This window comes from Astatotilapia calliptera, chromosome 14 (assembly GCF_964374335.1).
Source record: "Astatotilapia calliptera chromosome 14, fAstCal68.1, whole genome shotgun sequence".
NCBI classification, from domain to species: Eukaryota; Metazoa; Chordata; class Actinopteri; order Cichliformes; family Cichlidae; genus Astatotilapia; species Astatotilapia calliptera.
Window position 1 is genome coordinate 17884045 of NC_137435.1, and position 12810 is coordinate 17896854.

The 12810-nt window shown below is 37.9% G+C and overlaps 1 protein-coding gene across 1 annotated transcript; it reads right to left on the bottom strand.

Moving 5' to 3' along the window:
• Positions 1–26: 26 nt before the first annotated feature.
• tmprss13a (transmembrane serine protease 13a) lies at positions 27–12693 on the bottom strand. Its single transcript, XM_026193301.2, has 13 exons — positions 12508–12693; positions 7653–7827; positions 7400–7507; positions 6685–6855; positions 6214–6340; positions 5528–5620; positions 5395–5438; positions 3631–3793; positions 3194–3369; positions 2430–2528; positions 1034–1176; positions 764–916; positions 27–681 (listed from the first exon to the last, which is right to left on the bottom strand). The coding sequence occupies exons 1-13, from the start codon at positions 12523–12525 to the stop codon at positions 667–669; spliced, it is 1485 nt and encodes a 494-aa protein (XP_026049086.1). The 5' UTR covers positions 12526–12693; the 3' UTR covers positions 27–666.
• Positions 12694–12810: the final 117 nt, after the last annotated feature.

A 12810-nucleotide genomic window follows, 5' to 3' on the forward strand; every position in this document is an offset into this window, starting at 1 on the left:
CAAAATCATTAAACACCACAACAAAGGGGAGTGGATGGTTCCTTCTTTATCTGATATATGTTGTGTTTGTTATTCGCGCAATCCTTCACAAACTTATGACATGAACATAACAAAGAATACGGAAAAATGGCATACAATCAAGAACAATTTCAAGAAAAATCCCAACATGAGTAGTGGCTTAAGTGCACTGCTTAGTGACTCAAGTGCAAGGTAATGCACAAAATGTTTTGATTTTAATATGGTACACAACAGTTAAAATTGGGTTCCTGGGAGAAAAAAACACCTTCATAATAATTAATCATACACAATCATACATTAATCAACCACAAACTGATTAAGGAAATCTCAGTGGAACCTCAGTAAAGCCTTTCATTGAATTACAATAAGATACAATTGAAAAAAAAATCTGCTTTTAAAGCTCACTTAAATTAAAAATAAGCTTTAGTACACACAAAAGAATAAAATCAAAATTGAAAGACTGAAGTCAGTGCACTGATTAGCTTGTATACATGTGGGTAGTGTAAAATATATTAAATCCATGTGACCTGGGATGAGTATAGATGATGAGCACAACATTAATGAATGTATGTGGGCATTTCTGTCATGCTGCTACTCCCTCAAGACAACTTCATTGGGAGGAAAACACCAGCAGTAGGCAAAGTGATGTCACACCATAGCTCTCTGCAAGAGGCAAAGGAGGAGTTAACATAGAGAAAGCCTTCCCCTTCTAGTTCTTATTTATTCTTTTTGCTTTCACTCTTACATGCATGCTTGTGTAGATCCAGGGCAGAACACTACTGACTCTGGTGTAAACCCCGGGTTTGTTTTTTTCACCACAGCCAGCTCCCCAGCTGGTAATCCCCACCAGGTAAAAGCGACTCTCTCCCTGGCATACCAGAGGTCCACCACTGTCACCCTGGAAAAATATATTATACTTGATTAACAGAAATGTTACTCCAAAGTTTGCTAGATGGTCAAATCCATGCATACTTATATGATTTCTGTTAGCTGTTCCTTAATACTGACTGCTCACCTGACAGGAGTCTTTGCCTCCTTCGAGTTTCCCAGCACAAAGCATATTATTGGTCACCAGACCTCCATAAGCATCACGACTGTTACACACCCGTGTATCAATGATGTCCACACTCACTTCCATCAGATCCTTCGAGACAACACCTTTAAAAAAAAAAGAAAAAACAAAAAAACGTCATTGTTTCCTTTCCATGGCAATATAATACCCCACAATAGTAGCTTGATGTAAATATTATACATTATTGTGAGTTGCACCGTCTAAGCAACAGAAATTGTGCATTGTTTGTTTTCTTCATTTTTCTTCAGTTTTTATGATTAATAATTTCGCAGTCTTTTGTTTATTGATTGAGAGTTGTCACCCACCCATCAGTCGTTAACATTATTTTTTCAAGCATATTTTTCATCAGATGATTATATAGACAACAGATACTAGTTACTTTCTCATCATTCCCTGATGTTGCTTTCTTGTAATCCTTCCCCAGTCTTTCTCAGCTTGCAGATTTTTTTTTGTTTGTTTTTTTATTGCATCAGCAATGTTTAATAGTTTGCCTTTCACTGAGGAGTGGCTTCCGTCTGGTCATTCTGCCTTACAGGCCTGACTGGTGTAGTGCTGTAGAAATGGTTGTTCTTCTAAAAGGTTCTCCTATCTCCACAGAGCAAAGATGGAGCTCTGTCAGAGTGATCATTGGGTTCTTGGTCTCCTCCCTAACTAAGGCCTTTCTTTCCCAGTACCTCAGACTGGCCAGACAGAGCCCTGATGGTTTCAGACTTCTTCCATTTATGGATGATGGAGGCCATTATGCTCACTGGAACCTTTAATGCTGCAGAAGTTTTTCTTTTTCTTTTTTTTCTGCACCTTTCCCCAGATCTATACCTCCATACAATTCTTTCTCAACAATTCATTAGCACCATCAACTATGGGACCTTATATAGACGATGTGTGCTTTTCAAAATAATGTCCAATCTACTGAATTTACCACAGATGGACTTCAGTCATGTTGTAGAAACATCTGACATATTTTGAGTGCCATAGCAAAGGCTGCGAATATTTATGCTCATGTTTGTTTGTTTTTTGTTCTATCAATGCGTTGGGTGGGTGCTAACTTCCTACAATTTAAGGCTTTAGTTTCAGTGAGTAAAATGGCTAAACGTCACTCATAGACCAAACCTAAACTTTTAAAGCCTTATCTACAGTAAAACAATCAAACACTACTGGAAACAACAGCACTTAAACATGTAATGCAGACGCAAGGCAGACTGTATTGCCCAACACATTAGTATGGAAATCATGGGAATTCAGTAAAATAAATTACATTCATGAATAACTAAAACTTGGTCATTTGCTAGATTTCTAGTCTAGATTTCTAGATACTTAACATTTCTGAATTTCTGCTTACCTGAACCGGCCTGTGTGGTGCCAAAACCCGAGGTCCAGCACTGAGTTCCTTGGACAAAGTTCTGGTTATATGCTGGCAGACAAGCAGGCTGAACTTTATCTGGTTAACACAAAAATATGTATTTAAATTTTGCCAACACATCAGCCGCCTTGTGTGCTCAAAAGGATAGTATTGTAGATAGATCTGTACATATACGGTAAAACAACTTCACTATGTAAAGCAGATTAACAGTTTGACTGTGAACTCACAGGCTTTCAAAGCTCAGACTGAGCAGCAAAGGAAATATTTTCATTGCTATTACTATCCTGCACATTGTTTCAGTGTCCTGTTTTTGTTAATAATCTACACAATCTACTGTAGACTATATACAGCAGAGAGTAAGAGAAATACTTATTTGATCCCCTGCTGAATTTGGAAAAACTTTATGTAATGTGTATGGTTGCTTAAAATAAAGCTACCATAAAAATTAAAGACTGTTCCTTTCTTTGAGCAAATTCAGCATGGGATCAAATAATTATTTCCCCCACTATACTGTGCAGAATATATATGCATAACACTCTCCATAGTGCTATTAAACACAGGTTTCATCATCGAAGGATTTCTGTGCTGGATATTTCCATGGAGGAAGCAATTAAATCCTTCACACACTCTGCTTTCCAACATGATGCCCACACACATGCTTATGTGATTATTAAAATCTGAACACAGCTATAGAGGTTGGATGACTACACACATTTGTTAAAGAATGTAAAGATGCAACTAACCATTGAAAGTGACTGGGGATGTAAGTTTGAGAAGAACAACATCTTGGTCATTTGTTTTAGTGTTATAGTTCTCATTGACTATGATCTTCTCAACAAAGTACGGAACAGGCAGGTTGTTCAGCGACACCGTTCCACCATATACTCTCCAGTTCTGAGGGGATAGAGCCGAGTTGTCTCTGAAACCCCGAAAAACACTCTTCAATGGACAGCAACAGATTAATGTAGATTTCAGCACAGAATAATTGGCATTATGGTTTTTAAAATGTATGAATTTTGAATTGTTAACTGCAGCTGGACCTTAAAATATCTACAATTACAATGTACAGACTCTAGGAATCAGAGAGTTTATTAAGGTAGACTATGGTCAATTTAAGAGAGTGTGATAAAACATTTACAAAGGTATGTTTGTTTTATTTTATTTTATTTTTTTTTGTCACCTTGGGAAACAGTGGGCAGCAGAAAGCACAAAATCAGGGGAGATCAGGACTCCTCCGCAGACATGGGATCCTCTGAACTGTAGTGACAACTGCCAAGGCCAATGACCTATTTTAGCTATGGTGCCACCAATGATCCGGGACGTGGCCTGCTGCTTACCACAATCTGGACAACAATGCAAGGTACCATGCAAAAGAAAGAAAGGGAAACAAAACTATTGTCAGCATACAGTTTTATCCTTGATGAATGCAGAAAAAAATACATTGTATGTGCCAGCGTTGCTGCTGCAGTGCTGTTAGATCTTCATAGGAGTCACAATGTTTTATGTTATCAAGGTCACCTAACAAAACACCTTCTGGCCATAACTTAAGAACTCTTTGAGTAATTTTTACACAACTTTAAACAAGTCTTAAGATTTTATGAGGCCAAATTTTAGCCAGTTAAGTAGCAGAGGGGTTTTCTTAACTGCTTTGATGAGGTCCTAACATCCACTATTGGCCCTGTGCTCACTACCAGAAATTGCAGACCCACCACTGGCACCCTGTGCTTTTCGCAGGTAAGAGCAGGTTCACACTTACCATATCTGAGAGACATGAAAGGGTCTAGAGAAACCTGTATGTTATGGTGATATGATGGTTTGGAGAACCATATCAATGAGAGGATGAACAGACTTCTGCAGGCTAGACTATGGCCCCCTGACTGCCATTAGGTATTGGGATTAAATCATTGGATCCACTGTTGCACCCTACACTGGTGCAGTGGGTCCTGGGTTTATAGTTCATCATGATCTATAGAAATCTATAGAAATCTGGAATCGAAGGTATGGCAATCTGGAGATGTTATTGAAGCTCAAGTTACTTTGCTTTGGCCTTCAGGTCATCTGTATTTTGGGGGTTTTCTTCCTCTTAAATGTCTAATAGATTCTCTTTGGGATTCAGATCAGACCGGTTGGCCAAATGCAGTAATGATTATCAGCATTCTGATCACGATTGGTAAACCATTTAGCAGTAGTTATGGCATTGTGGATAGGTTTTTATTCCGTTAGGAAAAGGAATCGCCAACTAGAAATCAAGTCCTCATGAAGTTCTCTCTCCTGGTATATGGCTGCATTAACTTTTGATATGATAAAATATCACTGACATGATTTGGTGCCCCAAATCATCATAGACAGCAAAAGCACACAGGACTTCAAACACTTTGGATTCTGTCTCTGTCCTCTCTTTCCTCCAGACTTCAGGACCTTGATTTACAAATGAAATGCGAAATGCAATTTGATCTTTTAAAAGGACGTTGGACATAAAGTCCAGGTAAGACATTTTTGATATTGTTTCTCACATTCCTAATATCAAGATGTATTTGGTGGCTCTTAATGCTAAAATAGCAGCCTCTTTCCCAAATTCAAAGCTCTGCCAAGTTCTTTGACAATCCTTTCAAAGCTTCATCTTGCCTGTTAAAGTTAGCCTTTTCAGCAGTGACCTTCTGTGGCTCACCCTCCTGGAGGTTGTCAGTTATCATCATCTGAATAACCGTACAGCCAGCAATCATCCCCATGATTGCGACCGTGTGTACTGACCAAAGCTATCAAAAATTCTAACAGAAAAATGCTTGAACCTTGAAATTTTCAGAAAGTGATTCAGATACTTTTGTTAGTATTGCACTGGCTAATAACTGCATTTCAGTCATAGGTACTGGGTGTAAGGCAGACATAGAAAAAGAAATAAAAAGTGTGTGACATATGACTGTAGGAACAGATGGAGGCTCCTTACCCACACACTGCAGGGAGACAGTCTGCTTGTTCGGACAGGGAGAACTGCATGTTGCCACAATAAGGGAAACATGTTAAAATGGGTACATGCAGTCAACCAATGCTAATGTTGTTAACCAACAAATCATATGTACCTGACATTTACCCGAGCCTGGATTGGAGCAGATCTTGTACTGTTCAGTGTTAAACCTGTGGAATCTGATTGAATTGTAGCTGTCATATAGACGCTGGAGACAGAGAGAAAAATGATTAGATAAACGTGCACATATAGAGACCATTTTCTGCAGTCAATATCTGAGTGAATCTGTAAACTAATTGCGCTTCTATCATACTGAGATGCCCCACTGGTAGTCATTCCTGTGGAGAATCAATTCAACCCTAAACACAGCAGCAGATCAGGTGATGTTTCATGAACCTCTGTGGGTAATTACAGGTTGGGGTTTGAAGCCCACGTGTTTAAGGGCTGTTGTTGAAATCGACCCTTCCAAATGACAAGCTAAATCACTCATTCATGAAGCCCGTGCTAGGTCTAAATGATGATAGATAATGGTAAGATATATTATGAAGATTACCTTTGATCCAAATTTTTTCTCAGCTGCCTTTAAACTTTTTAGCCTTTATTTATATAGGGCACTAGAGAGAAGACAGCTAGTAAAGGGCCTCAGGGTGTATGCAAACCCAGGCCTCTGCAATGGTCTGGGTTGCCTGTTCTACTGAACTATACCAGCACCCAGCTATCTTTAAACTTTTTTATACATGATGTTCAATACATTTTAGGTGAGCTATGACAATAATAGGCAGGGTAAAGTGATGATCATACTTTCTGAATCCTTGCCGCTTGCAGATCTGCTTGGCTTCATTGTCATCCCACCCTTGGTTACACACTGGTAGGAAGCGGCCATCTGTGGCTGTTCTGACCTGCAGACTGTTTCCCTCACCAAACCTCACTGGAGAAGTAATAACAAGAAGGGATAACAAAAAGAATACACCTTAAATCTCCTAAGTCCATTATGTGCACATGTGACTATTAGGCAATTTTAGCTTTCATTTTGCAGAAAATGTTTAATTTGCCAAGACCTTTCTTGTGCATTCTTCTAATATATTTACCTTGTTGTTAGGCATTACATAGAGTGTATAATATGAATAAAGCCAATACAATTATACATGATTCAGATTTAAGTTGGATCCCCTAAGAATTCTTACATATATTGATACATATTCCTTCCATAGATTATTATTGTTATTTTCCAATCCTACTTCATCTTCTTTCTTTATGAGTGTGCTGATTTACCACAGTATGCTTCGTCAGTGCCATGTTGGCAGTCCTCTTTTCCATCACAAATTACAGTATTGTTTGGGCAGTTGTCCTTTGGCAAAACTGCACTTTGGGTTTTCTCATCATTGCTCCCATCATGCTCATCGTAGTGGATCGCTGATGTTGCTCTCCTGGTGCCGTACACAACTGTGGTTGGAGAGTATGTAGTAATGATTTTAAAGTAAGTAGAGGTAGAGTGTGCCATTATTGTTATCCTTCACACAAACAAAATAATGAAATAAAATAAGAACAGTAATATGCATCTTAAAATTGACTTTCCATCTCACTTAATAAATATCAGCAACTATTTATACGTACTCCAGTTAACATAAATGATTTTCAAAGTGAGCACCGCATGCAACGGACCACACAGAGAAAACATTTTGTCAGTGCCAACAAATCTCTGTGGAAGTAAAAAAATTCATATAATTCCATTCCATTTTTATTTATAGTTGCAAAATAATGTGTTATATACTGGTAATGACATTTAATAACTGAGTTTATGCTTCATACTGTTTTTAAATACCAACATACACAAAAATGAGCAAATGAAAATAGATAAATTCTTACACTCTTAGGACCACAAGGGCACAAAAATACTGTAAGTAACTGAGATTCACATGCAGATACAACAGGTTCAAATAACTTAGTTCACACGTTTTGATGACACTGTTCAGTGATCAAAGTATACCTCCAAGCCAAATGGCCACCCCCAGCAGAGCAAGCAACAGTAGGACTGACACCGACACACCAATGCACCTTTTCTTGCTCTCACAGCATCCCTTTTTCTTCTTTGGAACTAAACACAGTCAGAACAAAAGCATATAGTGACACACATATTAATGATCGTTGGAGCGACTCTGACTCAGCATTTATTTTGTTTGTACATTTGCAATACGTGGATTTTATTCCTAGAAAATATGGGAGGAGCGGGTATAACTCACTTGTGATGGGCTGTGAGACTTGGGGAACAGCCACAGATGATGGATACCGAGGGATGTAACGTGGCTGGGTTGGGGGCATCATCCCTGGACCGAAGCCATACACCACCTCTTCATAAGACCTGAGGGGTGGCTGTGTGTGGACAGCAACAGAGTAGTAGGGAGGAGGGGGGGTGCCCTAAGAGAAAAAGACAAAAACAATGAGGGCAAAACAAATACTCTGCAAGATTTCATAGATAAAATCTCTAACTGGAATAACAAACAATGTCATGTGAAGTCTATGTCCAATATTATGTAATCACTCCTTGGGCACAAGATGTTGTTTGTTTGCTTTCTATGTTTGCTCATCTTGAGAGTAGTTTTATTTTAATGGGGAGAACCTGAACGTTCTGAATTTCAACCAAATTAAATCAAAGTTATTAATTGTTTTGCATGTCAATGAGGGAAATTAGTATTTGGTCCTCTACAGCCTAGCTAGAAACCTGACTCTGACCACCACCATGTGCAAGACCATGGTCAAGGTCATGCAGGGGCATAGCCAGAACTCACTCATATAGAAAATCTGTGGAGAGAGCTGAAGTTTCAAATTGCCAAGCAGCAGCCAAGAAAACTAAAGGATTTGATTCTGTAAAGAGAAGTGGGCCAAAGTGGGCCTTCCTGAGATAAGTAAAAACCTGGTGACCCCTGTGCTTGCCAACAAGGATTTTTCCAGTACTAAGTCATGTTCTAAGGCATATATATTAGGTATAATATATACAATTAGACATACATGAGCTAAAATGGTAAATCATCCATATGTGTTTCTTGTTGTTAAGACTCTGCACATTTGTGGTTGTCAAGAGTCTGCATGTAACCTATTGTCCTCCATGATATCCAAACACTGTTATCAAGTCTACACCAGCTCAACAACCTTATAGGCACAAAGAAAGAAGTGATGTATCCTGGCAACAGTGTCTAACAGATCAGATTTAGGAGTATGTTCCTCATTTCTCAGTGATATCGTCTCTGCTAGTAGCCATATCAAGAATTTCAAACAAAGGTCTTAATCCATATTTGGAGACTTGCATGAGACAAGTTGGTGCAAAATGATAGTGGGAAAAATGCACCTAAGAACAAGTTTGTTCGCTGGGTTTTTCTTAGAGGAATAAGTGGCTCAAATACTTTAATCCACATGGGTTAAAGGTCTACCATGTGTTCATTGGGAGTGACTCATGGCACAGACTACTGACTAGTTAGATAGCCACCTTAGTAAAAGAATGGTGTCTAAGCAGCTGTCAGCCGTAGTGCGTTTCCCTACTGTATCTACCAAATAACTGGTTTTGGTATCACTTCGTTGTTAGCAAGTGTTACTTTAATAAGTTCTCCCAAAAGTGTTGGAGGTTAATCTGGGCAAAACAAGGATGTTGCAACACTTTCTAATGCATTTTTTCTTTTTGTTTGTTTTAAGAGGGTGTGGTATTGTTTTTGGTCAACAAAAAAGTTCCAGTAAGCATTTGTCAACCTTAGGGTGTCATTGACTGGAATCACTGCATATAACAATATCTCTCTGATTGCCTTTCTACTACGGAACAATCCAGCAATCCAGCACCCTAACACTGACCCGGTGTCTCGTTTTCTTTTTTCCTAAGATGATAAAGTTAGTCTGTGGGCCATACCTCCCCATTTTTATCAATTATTAACAATGATCACCCCTGGCCCCCATCCCACACTTTGAGAATCACTGCACCAACACATGCTGTGTTTATTCTGAAAGGAATTTGGCCTGTGCTGCTAGTGTTTCAGTGTCACATGCACCATTTCCTTGAAATAGTGTGCAATGGCATTTTAGGTATGTTTTCTCTTACTGGCTAGGTGATTCAGGTGATTCTGCTACCCAGTCAGGAGCAGTAAAAAACCCTGTGAGTGTGCACAATGGACTATAATTGCCATAGGTGTAGCACTTGTGTAACATAGCATGGTGTTCATTGCCCATTGTTTCGCTTTAAAAGATGTTTGTCTATTTTTTGTCAGGGATAAATCTGAATCTGTTGGTTGAAGAAAACCCTTTTTTCTTTGTTATTTAAAATATTATTTTTTTCAATTGAATTCGGTCATAAATAATGTTGAATCTTAATTAAGCTTTAAAATTAAGATACATTTATTTATTAGAAGACTGCACTGGTTATAGACTGCAATTTTGTTTTAGAGCAAACAAGTTAAAAAAGATTCATCCTCATGTGTTCACACCAGGTATGCAGATAGAGTCAATCTTTACCTAGTTATATGGTTACAAAGTACTTAAAGTCTTATAAATTATGTCCACTGTGCTAAATCAAATTTGGGCAGAAAAATGTGAATTTGATTTGTTATTTTCTTCATCAATAACAGCATGATCTTTGGTTTTAAACCAAGTTTTCTGCTGATTTCTTCAATATTCATGTTTTCTTGTTTTAATGACAAATGGTCTGATTAATTTATTAGATTAATTTCACCGGAAATTAATCTAATAAGAATAACAACACTGGTCAACAAGCATTTTCCTTCTGAGACTCTTTCACCTGTATTTTAGCAGATTTTACTGGCTGACACCAAACTGGAAAATTATGTTCCAAGTACTCGCCAACTTCGATGATGTTTCAGCATTTAAGAAATAAGTTTGGTCTCAAGAAAAGTAAAACCAAAGTTAAGGAAAGCATTTTTGCTGGTCCTGAAATCTGTGAACGGATGTTTGATGATTGGTTCCGAATGAAACTGAACCCAGCTCAACTAGGTTGTGCAGAATTTTCTTAGCAGTCACAGAGGAAAAAGTTTTGCTGAGCTTGTGGATAACACACTGAAAGTGTGTGAACTACTAAGATTTTCCCATGCTCATTGCTGGAGCATGGCTCATGGATTTCATCAAAATAAAAAGCCAATATCAACTCTTGGTCCCTAAAAAGACAAACAGATATGCTGTACAAGTGAAAAACCAAGAGCTAAATTAACAGAGATTTGCTTTAACATATCTCTAGGAAACAAATTAAAACAGTCTTGGCAGAAAATAGCTACAATTCCAAACATTGTGTTGATATATTGATGTTCAGCAGTATCAAAACATGAGTGATGTGTATGTCACAAACCTGACACGCAAGCTTTAATTTGATTACATATCTGAAATCACTGTAAAACAATGGATAAAGACCTGGAATTTCCTACTAGCAAATAAAAATATATTTTGTAGATCAGTCTAATGAGGCAAACCTTCTACTGGTGCCTGGTTGTGTCTAAAGGTAACAAAATCTACCAACCAACATGTCACTAACTTACATGTGAAACTATTTTCAGCTAAACTAAGCAAAAGTATTTTTGTACAGCAATTAAAACGTGTGCTAATTTTAGTACTGTGCTCTTTATGCGACATGTGGGAACGCAGCTGGTGATATCAACGTTTGCAAATGCTAAATGCTCTGTGGCTGTACCTGTTTGAACACAGCATGCCTTAATCACCTGTTTCCATTATCAACTAAGCCTCTGTAGAAAGTCATACAATGTGAAAAAACAAGTTTCTGATGAGTCATTTGACCTCCTGACATTCTTATAGCATGAAAGAGAAACATTTGTTTGTTTTCACATACATACATACATTATTTAAACAGTTTTTGTCACGTTGTAAGTGATTTCAATCCTGAAACTGCTGCTATGAGCAGTTTGCAGTTTGTGTATGAACCGCACCAAGAAATTGAGAAAAAATAAGATGTGCTATTAGGGTAGGGTCACTGGTAAATAACCCTTAAAGAAATACTTTCCTTTATGCAGTCTAAATTTTGGGCTTGACCATTGCCTTTCCTCAGCTGTTGAGACCTTTTTCTAATATCAATGTGATCACACTTCCATAAACTGGGGAGACGAGCATATAGTTCTCAAAATTTAGATTTGCTATTAAACCTGTTTCAAGTTAAGTTCAGTAAAAGTGTGAAACTGTGAAGGCAAGCATTACTCACCAACAAAGATGTATAGTTTTTTTTTTTTTAAAGACCTATAGGCAGCATAAACCTTACTTTATTGTAATCAAATGCCTTAGCAGAATTAGGTGGAGGTATAGTCATATTTCTCAGCATAGTGCACACGGTCATATTTCACAGTTTGCTCTCAAGCTATTATTATAAATAAAAGGTGGAAAAATTAGAGGATCTATGCAACACAAAGGACAGCATCACTCACACAAACCATGTCATCTAAAATTACAAAATCCATCCATCCATTTTCTTCTGTTAGCACAGTTGAGGGTAAGCTACAACATAATCTGATATAAAATGGTAAACTAAAACTGTCCCCCTTTTTTAATCTGCCAGCCTTGTATGGGCAAAATTAATAATTCTAGATTCAAACACAACATCCAGAACATACAATGAAATGCAGAAAGGTGCAATTACAGGTATCTCTCTCTTTATTTTATCTAAAAAGACAAGAGTTAGTACAATGAAAATGTGAAGTTTAATAACATTATTTCCTCCATCATCACATCAGGAATATACACAATTTCACAGACACAGGGATTTGTTTATGTGTTCGTGCATCTATACCATATCTCTATATTACACAGTCTAAAATTGAATAAAGAATACAAATAATTGCCCATATAGACTATATAAGCCAAGACAGAAAGCCTCTATAACACCTGAAGGAAAGTGAAGTCAAATCTTTCGCTCTGTAATCTCTTTACTGAACAACATTCTTCAGCCTTCTGAAGAATGCAACATATACTCACAAGCAACACAGTTCTCTAAATTCAAAACAATGCAAACTGAAGCAGAAAACACAGCCATCATTCAGGTGAACAGTAATTAAGTGGGAAGTTTGACTATTGAGTGAATACACGCCAGCAAGAATCAGAACCTACCGGGTCATGTTTATCCATTGGACTCAGGAAAGCAAAGTGTGTAGAGTGGAGGTGAGAGCAGGTGGGTGGAGCTTTTTCAGTGCAGGTTTACACAGTCTGGAGCATGGTGGTGAAACATTAAGCACGTTTGTTCTCCTTCCTTTCGTCTCCTCTGCTTTTTACTCAACTGTGTTTCCCACTCAACTTAAACCAAGCAATAGGTAGGTAGGCCTATCTTCCCCCTCCCATCGTAATACCTCCCATGTAAATCCTTCCTTCTTTGCTTCACAGAGACGGGCGTGTCCAGTGCACCAATATCCTACC

Excerpts from the sequence above, each read along its gene's own strand:
- tmprss13a (XM_026193301.2), bottom strand. Across the intron at positions 6,856-7,399 it reads GGTGGCCATTTGGCTTGGAG|TTGTGTACGGCACCAGGAGA; the intron begins GTATACTTTGAT and ends CTCCAACCACAG. Across the intron at positions 6,341-6,684 it reads CACTGACGAAGCATACTGTG|TGAGGTTTGGTGAGGGAAAC; the intron begins GTAAATCAGCAC and ends TTACTTCTCCAG.